General features: G+C 43.0%; 1 protein-coding gene across 2 annotated transcripts in view; it reads right to left on the reverse strand.

Moving 5' to 3' along the window:
- G2E3 (G2/M-phase specific E3 ubiquitin protein ligase) overlaps positions 1-12,711 on the reverse strand; it is a 195,990-nt gene that overhangs the window by 13,238 nt on the left and 170,041 nt on the right. For both annotated transcript variants that reach the window (XM_029599007.1, XM_029599006.1), the window contains one exon: positions 6,574-6,746. In XM_029599007.1, the coding sequence (XP_029454867.1) occupies positions 6,574-6,746 (173 nt within the window). The remainder of the gene's footprint in view (positions 1-6,573; positions 6,747-12,711) is intronic.

Raw genomic sequence — 12,711 nt, forward strand, 5'->3', positions numbered from 1 at the left:
CCAGGATTTTGAAGCACAGAAAGCGCGGATGTTCTTGATGGATCGGGATGTGTAGGTAGGCTTCCGACAGATCCAGGGATGTGAGAAACTCTCCCGGTTGAATCACCCTTATTACAGAGCGTAGGGTTTCCATGCGGAAGTGGGGATCTTCAGGTGACGGTTGACAGACTTGAGGTCCAGGATGGGTCTGAACGTTCCCTCTTTCTTGGGGACGATAAAATAAATGGAATAATGCCCAGTATTTATTTGTTGTAGAGGCACTGGGGTTATGGCCTCTAGGGCTAGTAATCTGGTCAGTGTAGCTGCCACTGCCGCCCTCTTGGAGGGGTCGTGGCAGGGGGATTCCACGAACTTGTCCAGAGGAAATCCAGATAGTACCCCTTTCAAATGATGGTTAGGAGCCACTTGTCTGAAGTTATCTCGACCCATCTTTGGTAGAATAGGGCAAGTCTGCCCCCTATGGCTTCTTCCTTTGGATGGGTCAGCTGATTCTCATTGTGAGGAGCGGCTGGGGCCTGGTCCCGAGCTGGTTCCCCTTTTGTTGTGCTTGTTCCGAAAGGACTGGGTTCCTGCCTGTAGGACGAGGCGCTTGATAAGTGTTTCTGTATTGGTTGAAGCACTGTGAACTTCTGCCCCTGGAAGATCGGGGGAAAGGTCACTGGTTTCTCTTATTCCTGTCCTCCAGTAGCCGCGGCAGCAGGAACTCGCCCCATTTGTTGGCGAGTTTCTCTAGTTCGCTACCGAAAAGGAGGGATCCCTTGAAGGGAATCCTTGTGAGTCTTGTTTTGGAAGATGCGTCGGCCGACCAGCTTTGGAGCCAGATTTGCCTCCTGGCTGCCACGGCTGATGACACTCCTCTAGCTGCGGTGCGCACCAGATTGGAAGCAGCGTCCGCAAGGAATGATACCGCTGGTTCCATGGCTTCCCCAGGAGTGTTGCTCCTGGTCTGAAATAGGCAGGCATGTGTCACCGCGGCACAGCAGGCCGCTATCTGTAGAGACATAGCAGCGACGTCAAATGACTGTTTGAGGATGGATTCCAGATGTCTGTCTTGAGCATCTTTGAGTGCTGCACCTCCCTCCACTGGGATGGTAGTGCGCTTTGAGACTGCGCAGACAATGGTATCCACTTTTGGGCATGCCAAGGTCTTTGGCAGCCGCATCCAGAGGGTACATGGCTGCCAGAGCCCATCCCCCTTTGAATGTAGACTCTGGTGCAACCCATTCCAGGTCGAATAGCTGTTGACGGCTTGTAAGAGGGGGAAATGGCGGGAGGTCTGACAGAGTCCCTCTAACAGTAGATTCATCTTAGGTTCCCCCGAGGCACTTGTGCCCGGGATAGCCAGCTCCTTCAGACTGTGGGTGTCCAGGTCTGGAAGCTCATCCTTGGTGAAGAAGCACCTCATGGTCCGGTGAGGCTCTGTCCCCGGAGGGAGTTCCCCCTCCTCCAGGGGCTCTGATTCCTCCTCCGAGTTGTCCATGTCCCCGTAAGTGGGGCTTCTGGGCGGTGGATTCACATCTCTGAGTCTAGAGGGGCCCGGGGCGTAAAGGTCCTCTGGTGTAGGCTGTGGCCGTGTTGCCGGGGGCTCCGACTGCATGTGAACGAAGGTATGCAGGCCTTTGAAGAATTCCACCCAGGAGATAGATGCTGGGTCCAAGCTAAGAGGCGCTGCATCCCTGGGGGGGGGGGGGTTTCCTGATTGAGGGGGGGGGGGTTCCGCTGTGGTTCGCTAGGTCCGGGGTATTGGTTGAGTAGCTAGACCCCAGTCCCAACTGGTGCTGGCCCTGGGCTGGATTCCCCAGGGCCTCCTCGCACTGGATACACAGGGCGTTGGCCTCTTCGTTTTGTGCGGCCCTGATGTGGCATGCTGGGTAAAGGCCCTGAGCCTTGAGCTCTTTTCCCGGTGGTGCCATGCATATAGGCACGTAAAATCTGTTATGCGCTCCGGTGCGAAGATATGCGCGTGGTTTATGTGCACTCAGGATGTGCGCGCAAGTTGCAGTTATGCGCTCGGCCCAGTAAGCACGTGATATGCGCGTATCCTGTGCGCCTGGTACTTATGCGTGCAAGGTTGTGCGCACAGGTAAATTTGTGTGCATGGCTCGTCTTTGTGCACACGGATTGAGACGGCGGACAGGGTGGCGAACAGGGCCAAAATGGCGATGGCGACCACGCGGGCAATATGGCGACTACCTCGGAAATTCTCCACGTGGGAGGACCCTTGGATCTAACCGGGGCCTAGCCCTGCTAGGACGAATCAACCCGGTGGCACTGGTCCCGGCCGGCGACCTATGCGACTCCTCGAGCTTCGGAGACCGGAGCCTTTAAAGAAGACTTCTACCTTACCTTGTCTTCAGCGCTTCCCGGTTTTGTTCTGGGCGGTCTCCGGCTGTGGGGGAGAGGGCAAATACCTTCACTGCCGTGCTCTAGGTTGTACCCGCTGCCTCTCAGCTGCACCCACAATCGGGGGCTAAGTCCCTGCCGAGAGTCCGCTGCCGGACCGAGGCTTACCTCCGAGGGACCATGGAAGTCACCTCGGGAATCTGAACTGGGGGAGGGACCCAAGGGTGTCACTGCAGGAGAGCGGGGCTCATCTGTAGAGGTAAGATTTCTTCTTATTTTGGGTTTTCTCCGTTGAATTTACTCTAACGCTGTGAGAGCGTGCAGGTAGTCCCTAACTGCTATGGAGACGAAAAATACTGAAGAGCTGCACTTCCTGCAGGGGTATATGTACTAGGGCTGAAGTCAGATTGAAGTCTGATCCGTCTCCAACTGCTATCAGGAGTACACTATACCCATTGGTCCTGAGTCCATCTGCTACACGCTAGGAAAGAGGCTATTTTAGGAAAAAAAAAAATCCTTCAAAAATTGGAAGAAGGATCCATCTGAATAGAACAAAGCATAAGCATTGTCAAGTTAAGTGTAAAACACTGATAAGACAGGCAAAGAGAGAATATGAAATGAAGTTGGCTTTAGAGGCAAAAACTCATAAAAACTTTTAAAAATATATAAATATATACGAAGCAAGAAACCCGTGCACTGCCTATGACATGCAAAATTCTCTCTCATGCATATTCATTGTGGATATCCTGAAAACCCGACTGGCTGGTGGGCCCCCAGGACAGGGTTGGGGACCACTGCGTTAGATGACAGAGGGGTTAAAGCGGCTCTTAGGGAAGATAAGGCCATTGCAGAAACACTAAATTAATTCTTTGCTTCCGTGTTTACTAATGAGGATGCTAGGGATATACCAGTTCCGGAGATGGTTTTCAAGGGTGATGAGTCAGACGAACTGAACCAAATCACTGTGAACCTGGAAGATGTAGTTTGTCAATCTGGCCTACTAAAGAGTAGCAAATCACCTGGACTGGATGGTATGCATCCTAGGGAACTGAAGAAACTAAAAAATGAAATTTCTGATCTATTAGTTAAAATTTGTAACCTATCATTAAAATCATCCATTATACCTGAAAACGGGAGGGTGGCCAATGTAACCCCAATATTTAAAAAGGGCTCCAGGGGCGATCTATAGACCAGTGAACCTGACTTCAGTGCCGGGAAAAATAGCGGAAACTATTCTAAAGATCAAAATTGTAGAGCATATAGAAAGACATGGTTTAATGGAACAGTCAACATGGATTTACCCAAGGGAAGTCTTGCCTAACAAATCTGCTTCATTTTTTTGAAGGGGTTAATAAACATGTGGATAAAGGTGAACCAGTAGATGTAGTGTATTTGGATTTTCAGAAGGCGTTTGACAAAGTCCCTCATGAGAGGCTTCTAAGAAAACTAAAAAGTAATGGGATAGGAGTTGATGTCCTTTCGTGGATTACAAACTGGTTAAAAGACAGGAAACAGAGAGTAGGATTAAATGTTCAATTTTTTTCAGTGGAAATGGGTAAACAGTGGAGTGCCTCAAGGATCTGTACTTGGACCAGTATTTTTCAATATATTTATAAATGATCTGGAAAGGAATAAGACGACTGAGGTTATCAAATTTGCAGATGATACAAAATTATTCAGAGTAGTTAAATTACAAGCGGATTGTGATACATTACTGGAGGACCTTGCAAGACTGGAAGATTAAGCATCCAAATGGTAGATGAAATTTAATGTGGACAAGTGCAAGGTGTTGCATATAGGGAAAAATAACCCTTGCAGTAGTTAAATTATGTTAGGTTCCATATTAGGAGCTACCACTCAGGAAAAAAGATTTAGGCATCATAGTGGATAATACTTTGAAATCATCAGCTCAGTGTGCTGCAGTAGTCAAAAAAGCAAACAATGTTAGGAATTATTAGGAAGGGAATGGTTAATAAAACAGAAAATGTCATAATGCCTCTATAATCACTCCATGGTGAGACCGCACCTTCAATACTTTGTACAATTCTGGTCACCACATCTCAAAAAAGATATAACAGAGAAGGGCAACCAAAATGATAAAGGGGATGGAACAGCTCCCCTATGAGGAAAGGCTGAAGAGGTTAGGGCTGTTCAGCTTGGAGAAGAGACGGCTGATGGGGGGATATGATAGATGTCTTTAAGGTCATGAGAGGTCTTGAATGAGTAGATGTGAATCAGTTATTTATACCTATCGGATAATAGAAGGACTAGGGGGCATTCCATGAGGTTAGCAAGTAGCACATTTAAGACTAATCGGAGAAAATTCTTTTTCACTCAACGCACAATTAAGATCTGGAATTTATTGCCCAGAGGATGTGGTTAGTGCAGTTAGTGTAGCTGGGTTCAAAAAAGGTTTGGATAAGTTCTTGGAGGAGAAGTCCATTAACTGCTATTAATAAAGTTTACTTAGAGAATAGCCACTGCTATTAATTGCATCAGTAGCATGGGATCTTCTTGGTGTTTGAGTACTTGCCAGGTTCTTGTGGCCTGGTTTGGCCTCTGTTGGAAACAGGATGCTGGGCTTAATGGACCCTTGGTCAGACCCAGCATTGTAATTTCTTATGTTCTTAAATCTATATGAAGTATAAAAGATGCTCTCTGTTTTCTGACACTGTGTTCAGTTTTGGAGACCACATCTACAAAATGACTAGGTAAAGGCAATTAAAAGAACCACCACTATAAGCGGCAATCTTTTTCATTTTTTATTGTATGTTTCCCTGGAATTTATCAGGGTTAAAAACAAAAATTATATTTACCTGGAAGAGATTAATTTTTTCTTCACTGATTTCTCATATTTTTGTCTTTGTTGTGATAAAACCTGATAAAATACCAGGTAAAATAGAATAAAAAAAATAAATAAAATATGAAGGTCCCTAACTATAAGCCATTCACACAGCTATTCAAAGAGCTAAAGATGTACTTGCTAGAAAAAGGGAAGTTAACATAAGATACAGCCATTCAGATCTAGCAGGCTTTCGTAAAGGGTAGTACTTTCCAAAGAAAAAAAAATGGTCAAGGACAATGTGTCAAATAAAGTTAAAGAAAGAGAAGATGAAAAGAAATGATAAAATACTTTCACTCTAAGGATGGCAAACATCTGCAACAGACCTTCAACAGAGGTTATAGGAACAAACCGTGGTCGAATTCAAGCATGCATGGGTCAGACACAAGGGACGTTAGCGAAAGAGAAAACCACAGTGCAAGTCTGGGTGGAGACAAAATAGTCCTTTTCTTTTGACATTTTCCTTGTTTCCATTTAAACAAGCAGCACCTTACTAGTCAGTATTTCCCTCAGTGATTCACAGGAAGCCATTAACATGGTATATAATTTAAGTGTTCAAAATAATCCTCAGATCTGCACAAGTTTAATCTTCCCACAGAAGAAAGTAATGACAAACTCTGTCCTGACAAACATACAGAAAGCGAGGCAATCTGATTTTACTATGAAATTAACCCAGACTAATTAAATCTGCAGCTTATTCAGCCACAGTAATAAATATTTTGAATTAAAAGCATTTATAGATGCGACAGCAAGAAAGTGATCTAGGTATGTCAAAGATCTTTTCTGGCTTGTAAATTTTTCATCTATATAAAAATCTAGTAGACCCTGAAAACATTGTTATGGATATCAAATCTATTAGGAAAGTATTGGAAATTTTCTGATTACCAATTAACCTTATTTCATCCAGCTCATATAAGGATATATATGTGGCAGACAGGTTTGTTTAAATGTACAACAGAATATAAAATGCTCAAATATAAAAATATATTTTATAATTATGTTCAAATGTGAAATTCAGTCCAACTGATTGACTTGATTGAGGCACCATGGTGCAAGAGACTTAAATTCAAGACCCTATTCAACAGGACTGGCAGGATTCCTGAATGTCATGCCTGAGCTCCAGAAGAGTGTGTGAGTGTGAGTGTGTGTGTGTATGGGGGGGGGGGGGGGGGGGGGTGGAAATGTGACTGCCACTGCTGCAACAACTCCTGATGGTTCAAAAGTGAAGGAGAATATCACTTTTAAAAGGACAACTTCCCTTCCAGCCCTCTATTAGCAGGAGAGATCCTTTGTTGCTGGGCATTCTGTCTGGGAACAGAGTTATAAAGTGAAGGAAAAAAGCAAGGTGGGCAGGAGGAGAAGAGAAAAGTGACATGCATTAAACAAACCTCTTGAAAGGTGATGCAACTCTCCCGATGACATGGTGGGTCAGCACATCCCTTACCAACGTGTCCTTCTCATTCCTCGTGTATATAAGCCTTAAACAGCCAGCATCAAAAAAATATTCAGGGCAATCATTTATTGCTGCCATTACATTTTTCTGTGTTCTTGAAGATTTAATCTAGTCAATAAAATAATCAAAAGCAAAAATTATTCTATAAGACATATCAGGTTCACAAACATAACTCTATTCGCATACAATTTTGTTAATTATGTTCATATAGTTTTGCTGTACAATCTTTTGTTAAATTAAGTTCATATTGTTTGATGTAATTTCCAAATGTTGGTTCACTGTAAACCGAACCGATATGTACTTGTACATGATCTTCGGTATAGAAAAGTATTTAAATAAATAAATAAATACAAAGGTATGGCATATTAGACTCAGCTTAATAAATGTTAGTGAAATCTTAGTCCTCCACAATATACAAAGCAAAATTACCTATCTGTAATTCTCACTTTGACAGCAAAATAAGTCACAAAACCTGCATTGAGTCACAAAACCTGCACTGTATCTTGAATTGGAGGAGTCAGAGCTTTTGAGGAAAATTTTCAGAACGCATGGGATCTTGTTGCACCTGTTGCCAATCAGCTGATCATATAAACTAGCTGAAGAATATTAAAACCAAATTAAGACCCACCACTAAGTGGGAAGGGAGTGGGTAGTATAGCTCATGCTGTGATCAGAGAATGACAATTATAGGTAAGCATTTTCACTTAAGCATAGATTAAATCACACTCCTCAGACTATATGGCTAAGAAATGTGTTCAAATAGATGGAACTACAAGACTTCAGCAAGCAAATCAAGAGATCAAAATTATTTTTTCCTCTGCCAGAAACAAAATTATTTTTTAAACATAATCCAAAGGTATGAGAAAGACAACCTTAAGAAACTAATAAAAACAAAACCTAGCAGTCTAGGGAGCTGAGCACTAGTACACAAACAGGCTTGTAAGAAAGCTAGTCCAAATCCAGGCAGCAATGACTGGTGAATATGTGGATGGAATGTTACAGCAAAGTCTTGCAAATATCATCTAATAAAGTAGTTCCCTGTACGTACCTGGATTAGTCTAGACAGTGGGTTGTGTCCCCCTTCCAGCAGATGGAGTCAGAGAAAAACTCGAAGGGCACCGTCTTATAAACTGGTGCACCCTCTGCGTCCCTTCAGTATTTTTCTAACTCCAGCAGATGAAGGTGGTAGAACCTCAGGTTCCCCAGTAAAATTCTGGAAAGATAGATTTATTGATTTCTTCTCTCTTTCTTGGCTTATTCCTTTATCTTTGGATGGATCAAGTTTAAAAAAAAAAAAAAAAAAAAGAATAAGGGTACATGGTTTAATTTTGCTCTAAGTTCAAGCAATTTGAAACTTGCAGGCAGGACTGTTAATAGAAGTAATGCATTTTATGACCTTAATAGCATGGGATAAGAAAGATGGAAATTGCTTGCCAATGGAGAAATTACTTACCTGATAATTTCATTTTCCTTAGTGTAGACAGATGGACTCAGGACCAATGGGTATAGTGTACTCCTGATAGCAAATAAGAGACGGAGTCAGATTTCAAGCTGATGTCAGCCTACCTATACCCGTGCAGGAAGCTTAGCTCTTCGGTATTCTCCTCGAAAAGCAATTGTGGATATATGTGTGGCTTTTTTTTTAAATTCTTTATTTATCCCTTTTCTAATACAATGTATCATAAAGTCTAAAGGAAACATGTTACATACAGTAAAGAAACAAAGTTACTTCACTTTAACAATTTAAGAAAATTAACTTCTAATGTATTAACCAATTCTCATTATTAAATAGAGACTGGAAGGCAACTTTCGAGGACACTGTAGGAAACAAAATCATATTTATTATATGGCTTAACCTGAAAAAGGACGCTGTTTACTCATTAAATTCGCCTGAAGTTACGGGATATCCTAGGGAGCATTGGAAACCAAATAAAGCCTTAGTTGCTCTGGGGAAAAAATATAAATGTATCAGCTTCTTTCTTGATAATACGCTTGCAGGGGTATCGAAGTAGGAAGGTAGCTCCTAGAGATATTACCTCTTGCCTCATATTGAGGAATCCCTTTCGTCTTTCCTGGGTTATTTTTGAAATATCCGGAAACATTCGGACCTTACTGCCATGAAACAGAGTTTTTAAGTTTTTGAAATACAGTATTATTAATCTACTGATATCCTGTTCTATTATCAATAACAATAAAAGTGTGGAAAAGTCAATCTCTATGGCAGAGGATTTGAGAAAATTAGTCAGATTTTGCAAATCAATAGGGGGAGCCGCCTGTTCATTTGATAGATTTTGTACTGGAAGGAAATAAGCCTTATTTATTAAAGGAAACTGAGATTCAGGTAATAAGAGAACTTCAGAAAGGTATCTTAAACGTTGTAATTGGCATTTCCCCCATTATTCTTGGAAAGTTGATTAATCTTAAATTAAGACGGTTCCAGTTCTCCAACAATTCAAGCCTTCTAGAGAGAGCAACTCTATCTTGTATTGTAGCCACATTAAATTTTTAATTGTGATATGTCCGTTTCTACCTTTCCAACAGTTGTTTGAAGCTGAGCAAGAGTATTTTCTTGAATTAAAATTTTATTATTCACTTGCAGGGCAAAAGAGTCCAAGTTGGTGTTACAGTCCCGGACTGCTAGGGTTAACCCCGCAGACAACTCCCATAACGTTTCAAGGGTAATGACCGCCGGCCTTACCAGTGCTTCAGGTCGAGCACCTGATGCCAGGGGGGGGGGGGGGGGGTGTCGATTCATGGATAGATGTTGAAACTGCAGGTTCAGCGTGGGTTAACTCTTCTCCCCGCGCTGGATCCTCTCCACTTCCTGGTTCCTCAAGACTCGCCATCGCTTCTCCCAGCAAACCTGCATCTGTGACCTTATTGGTCTGCGCCGTCTGCTGTGCGTCCGGGGTTGCAATTCCTCTGGCTGCCGGTGTACGTGTATTGGGGGGGCTGAGGGAAACCTCGGTCCCTGGCAAAATCACCTCTCCTCCAGGCGTTTTTACAAAGGGATTCACCACCTCGCTTTGTACAGCTCCCTGGGCGAGGAAGGTCATAATAAGAGACTGCTCCGACAATTGGGTAGGAATTGAGGGGAAGACCCTCACCTTCTCTTTTCGCTTCGGCGGCACTGTCAGGAGAAACTTAACGAGGAACGGAGCAGCTCTAATCCACACACCCGGTCAGGTCGCCATCTTGCCTCCAGGGAGTAAGTTTTAAAACTACCATGTGTGTTTTAATAACTTGATTAACTTGGTTAACTTGATTAACTAGGACTGGTTAAAATGATTTCCAAATTGAAGACCACCAGTGCACTCAACCGAAAAACGCCGACACCCGGGCAACTATGGGTGTCTTGAACTAGGGGTAAAACCTGGCTTACCCGTGCTTGTCTTGTTCTCGGGGATTGTCACCAGAGGTTTCTGGATTTTGGGGCAGCCGTGGGCGGGATGCCGAGTCCATCTGTCTACACTAAGGAAAACGTCCATGTAGAGTCGCAGAGGACGAAAACTGAGGCAGGCTCGAGGAGCGAGGGAAGTGGTGCTCATGCGCACTTCAAAGCTCTTTGAGCGTAGAGAGAAAGCTCCACCTCCGTGACATCAAGGATGACACCACCCACTATGCATGGCTAAATGCCCTGCTTATCGATGGAAAAAATGAAATTATCAGGTAAGTAATTTCTCCATTTCCTAGCGTGTAGCAGATGGACTCAGGACCAATGGGATGTACAAAAGCTACTCCCGAACAGGGTGGGAGTCTGCCCGGGGCCACTTAGTACTGCCCTTGCAAAGGTTGTGTCCTCCCGGGCCTGGACATCCAGGCGGTAGAACCTGGAGAAGGTATGTATGGAGGACCATGTCGCTGCCAGATAGATCTTGGCAGGCGACAGCTTCTTGGTTTCCGCCCAGGACACTGCCTGGGCCCTTGTAGAATGGGCCTTGACTTGTAGAGGTGGAGGCTTCCCTGCCTCTACGTAGGCTACCTTGATTACTTCTTTGATCTAGCAGGCTATGGACCAAGGCACACATCTGAAGTACCATGGAAATGAACTCAGGAATTCTCAACTGGGGGAGGTACCATTTGGTATCACTGCAGGGAAATGGGGCAAATTTTATCCTTAATTCTCCTTCATTTTAAAATGAAATCCCCAGTGGGGAGATGCACGTCCGTCATTTGCTGGAGTCGGAGAATACTGGCAGGCTGATATAACTGCAGGGGTATATATACTGTCACATCAGTTTACTCCATCTGCTGGTAGGAATGCATAACCCACTTGTTCTGGATTTTTCTGACTGGATGCTTAGAAACAGTTATGAATCAGCTATCTTTTTTACTGCAGATATACTACAATTGCTTAAACGTGACAGACCAGGATAGACCCATAGGCATCAAAAAATTGGTTCTCATGTACCTAATCTCTATAAATCACACCTATATCTGTTAACAGTCTACACAGGGGGATCAAGTACACATTAAATAGGGTAGCTGAAAGGGCAGACCCTAAAGGAGATCAGTATTTATAATATACCAATTAGAAGACTGGAACTCTCTTTAAACTTGTTGCTTATGTCTTTGTAAATAAGAAGTAAACCAACTCAGTACTTTACCTCCAATCCCAATTTCCTAAAACTGTATCAATAAAATGCTTTAGTGTGTTAAAGAATCAATATATACCTTTGATAACTATCAAAGCCTCTTAAGACTGTATAGAACATGGATAAAGGGAAGATGTCAGTATTAAAACTGTTACTAAATCCAAATTGATACTGGTCAAGGAAGGAATGATCATTCAAAAATCAACTGAGGTAACAGTATTCTTGATAGAAAGGACAAAAAGATACTGAAGAAAATCTCAGACTACAGGAGAAGGAATTCAGACAGTTGTCCAAGTTGAGAACCTCTTCCACTTGAGGTCTTCCTAGTTGAAGGCTTACTAATAGAAATCAGTACCTCTTCTACTTCCTTCAGAAAGAACAAAGAGGAGATTATTGTGAGTTCAACATCCAAGCTGTGAAGGCTAGGGAGATCCTGTTCAGATGACAGAGCCTGCCATGCCCCATTGGGCATGTAAACTGTACCAATCACTGGACTTCTTGCCTTGACCAGACTGATGCAAGGAGGATCATCCTTGTCTTATCCCAAAGGACTTTCTGAATTTTCCTGGCAAATTAAAGGGATCAGAGGGCATGTATAATTTAGGACAACACTCCAGTTTTACACAAAATCTAAACTGATCTGAACCTGCACGGAACAGATCTGTTTGACCCGTTTACCTCAGAAGACATCAGAAAGGTCAATTACTGGCTATCCCCATTCAGTAAGTAAATCATCCACTCTCTGATCCAAGGACTACTAGTGCAATTGTAGCACTCTGAGGTGGTGTGCTAGTGTGTTCTGACATCCTGAAGTTGGGCATTGTGCTGAACTGCACATGACAAAATCTGGATGAACTCCAGGCAGATGGTGTGGGACCCCATGCTTCCTTACTTGTTTAAGTTAACTAAAAAACAAACACATGGCCACTAGATTATCTATCTGGATCAAGGTTCTCTTTCCAGATAGATCAGAGAAAGCACTCAGCACAGTGAATGGCTCAGAGTCTCAGTAAGTTGACAACTGCAACACTTTGTATCATGAACTTTCCCTCAAAACCTGTCAGGAGACTAAAGGTGGTGCAGAATACTTCCAATAAATTAACCTTTGGTAAAAAAAACAAACCAAAAAACGTTTCATCACATTATCCTACTATTACAAGATCTGCATTGCTGTTTTCAATTAAAGATAGTAACTTTGTTTGGGTACCCATCATATCTTTCAAATCTTTATGCCCATACCACCCAGGTTGGACTCTTCGTTATTTGCAACATGAGCTATTAACATTAACTTGTTCCCTGAATTCAGGCTGGAAAGAACTTCTTGCCTTATCCTTAGAAAAGGATTACTCTTAGGTTTTAAAGGTATTTCTTTTTTCATAACTATTTGCACTGAACTGATTTGCCTGCTTTTGCTTAACTTGCAACTTACTTCTGTTTCTGGTTACTATCAATGCTGCCTAAAATGATTTTGTTAAATT

This window comes from Rhinatrema bivittatum, chromosome 4 (assembly GCF_901001135.1).
Source record: "Rhinatrema bivittatum chromosome 4, aRhiBiv1.1, whole genome shotgun sequence".
Taxonomy (NCBI): domain Eukaryota; kingdom Metazoa; phylum Chordata; class Amphibia; order Gymnophiona; family Rhinatrematidae; genus Rhinatrema; species Rhinatrema bivittatum.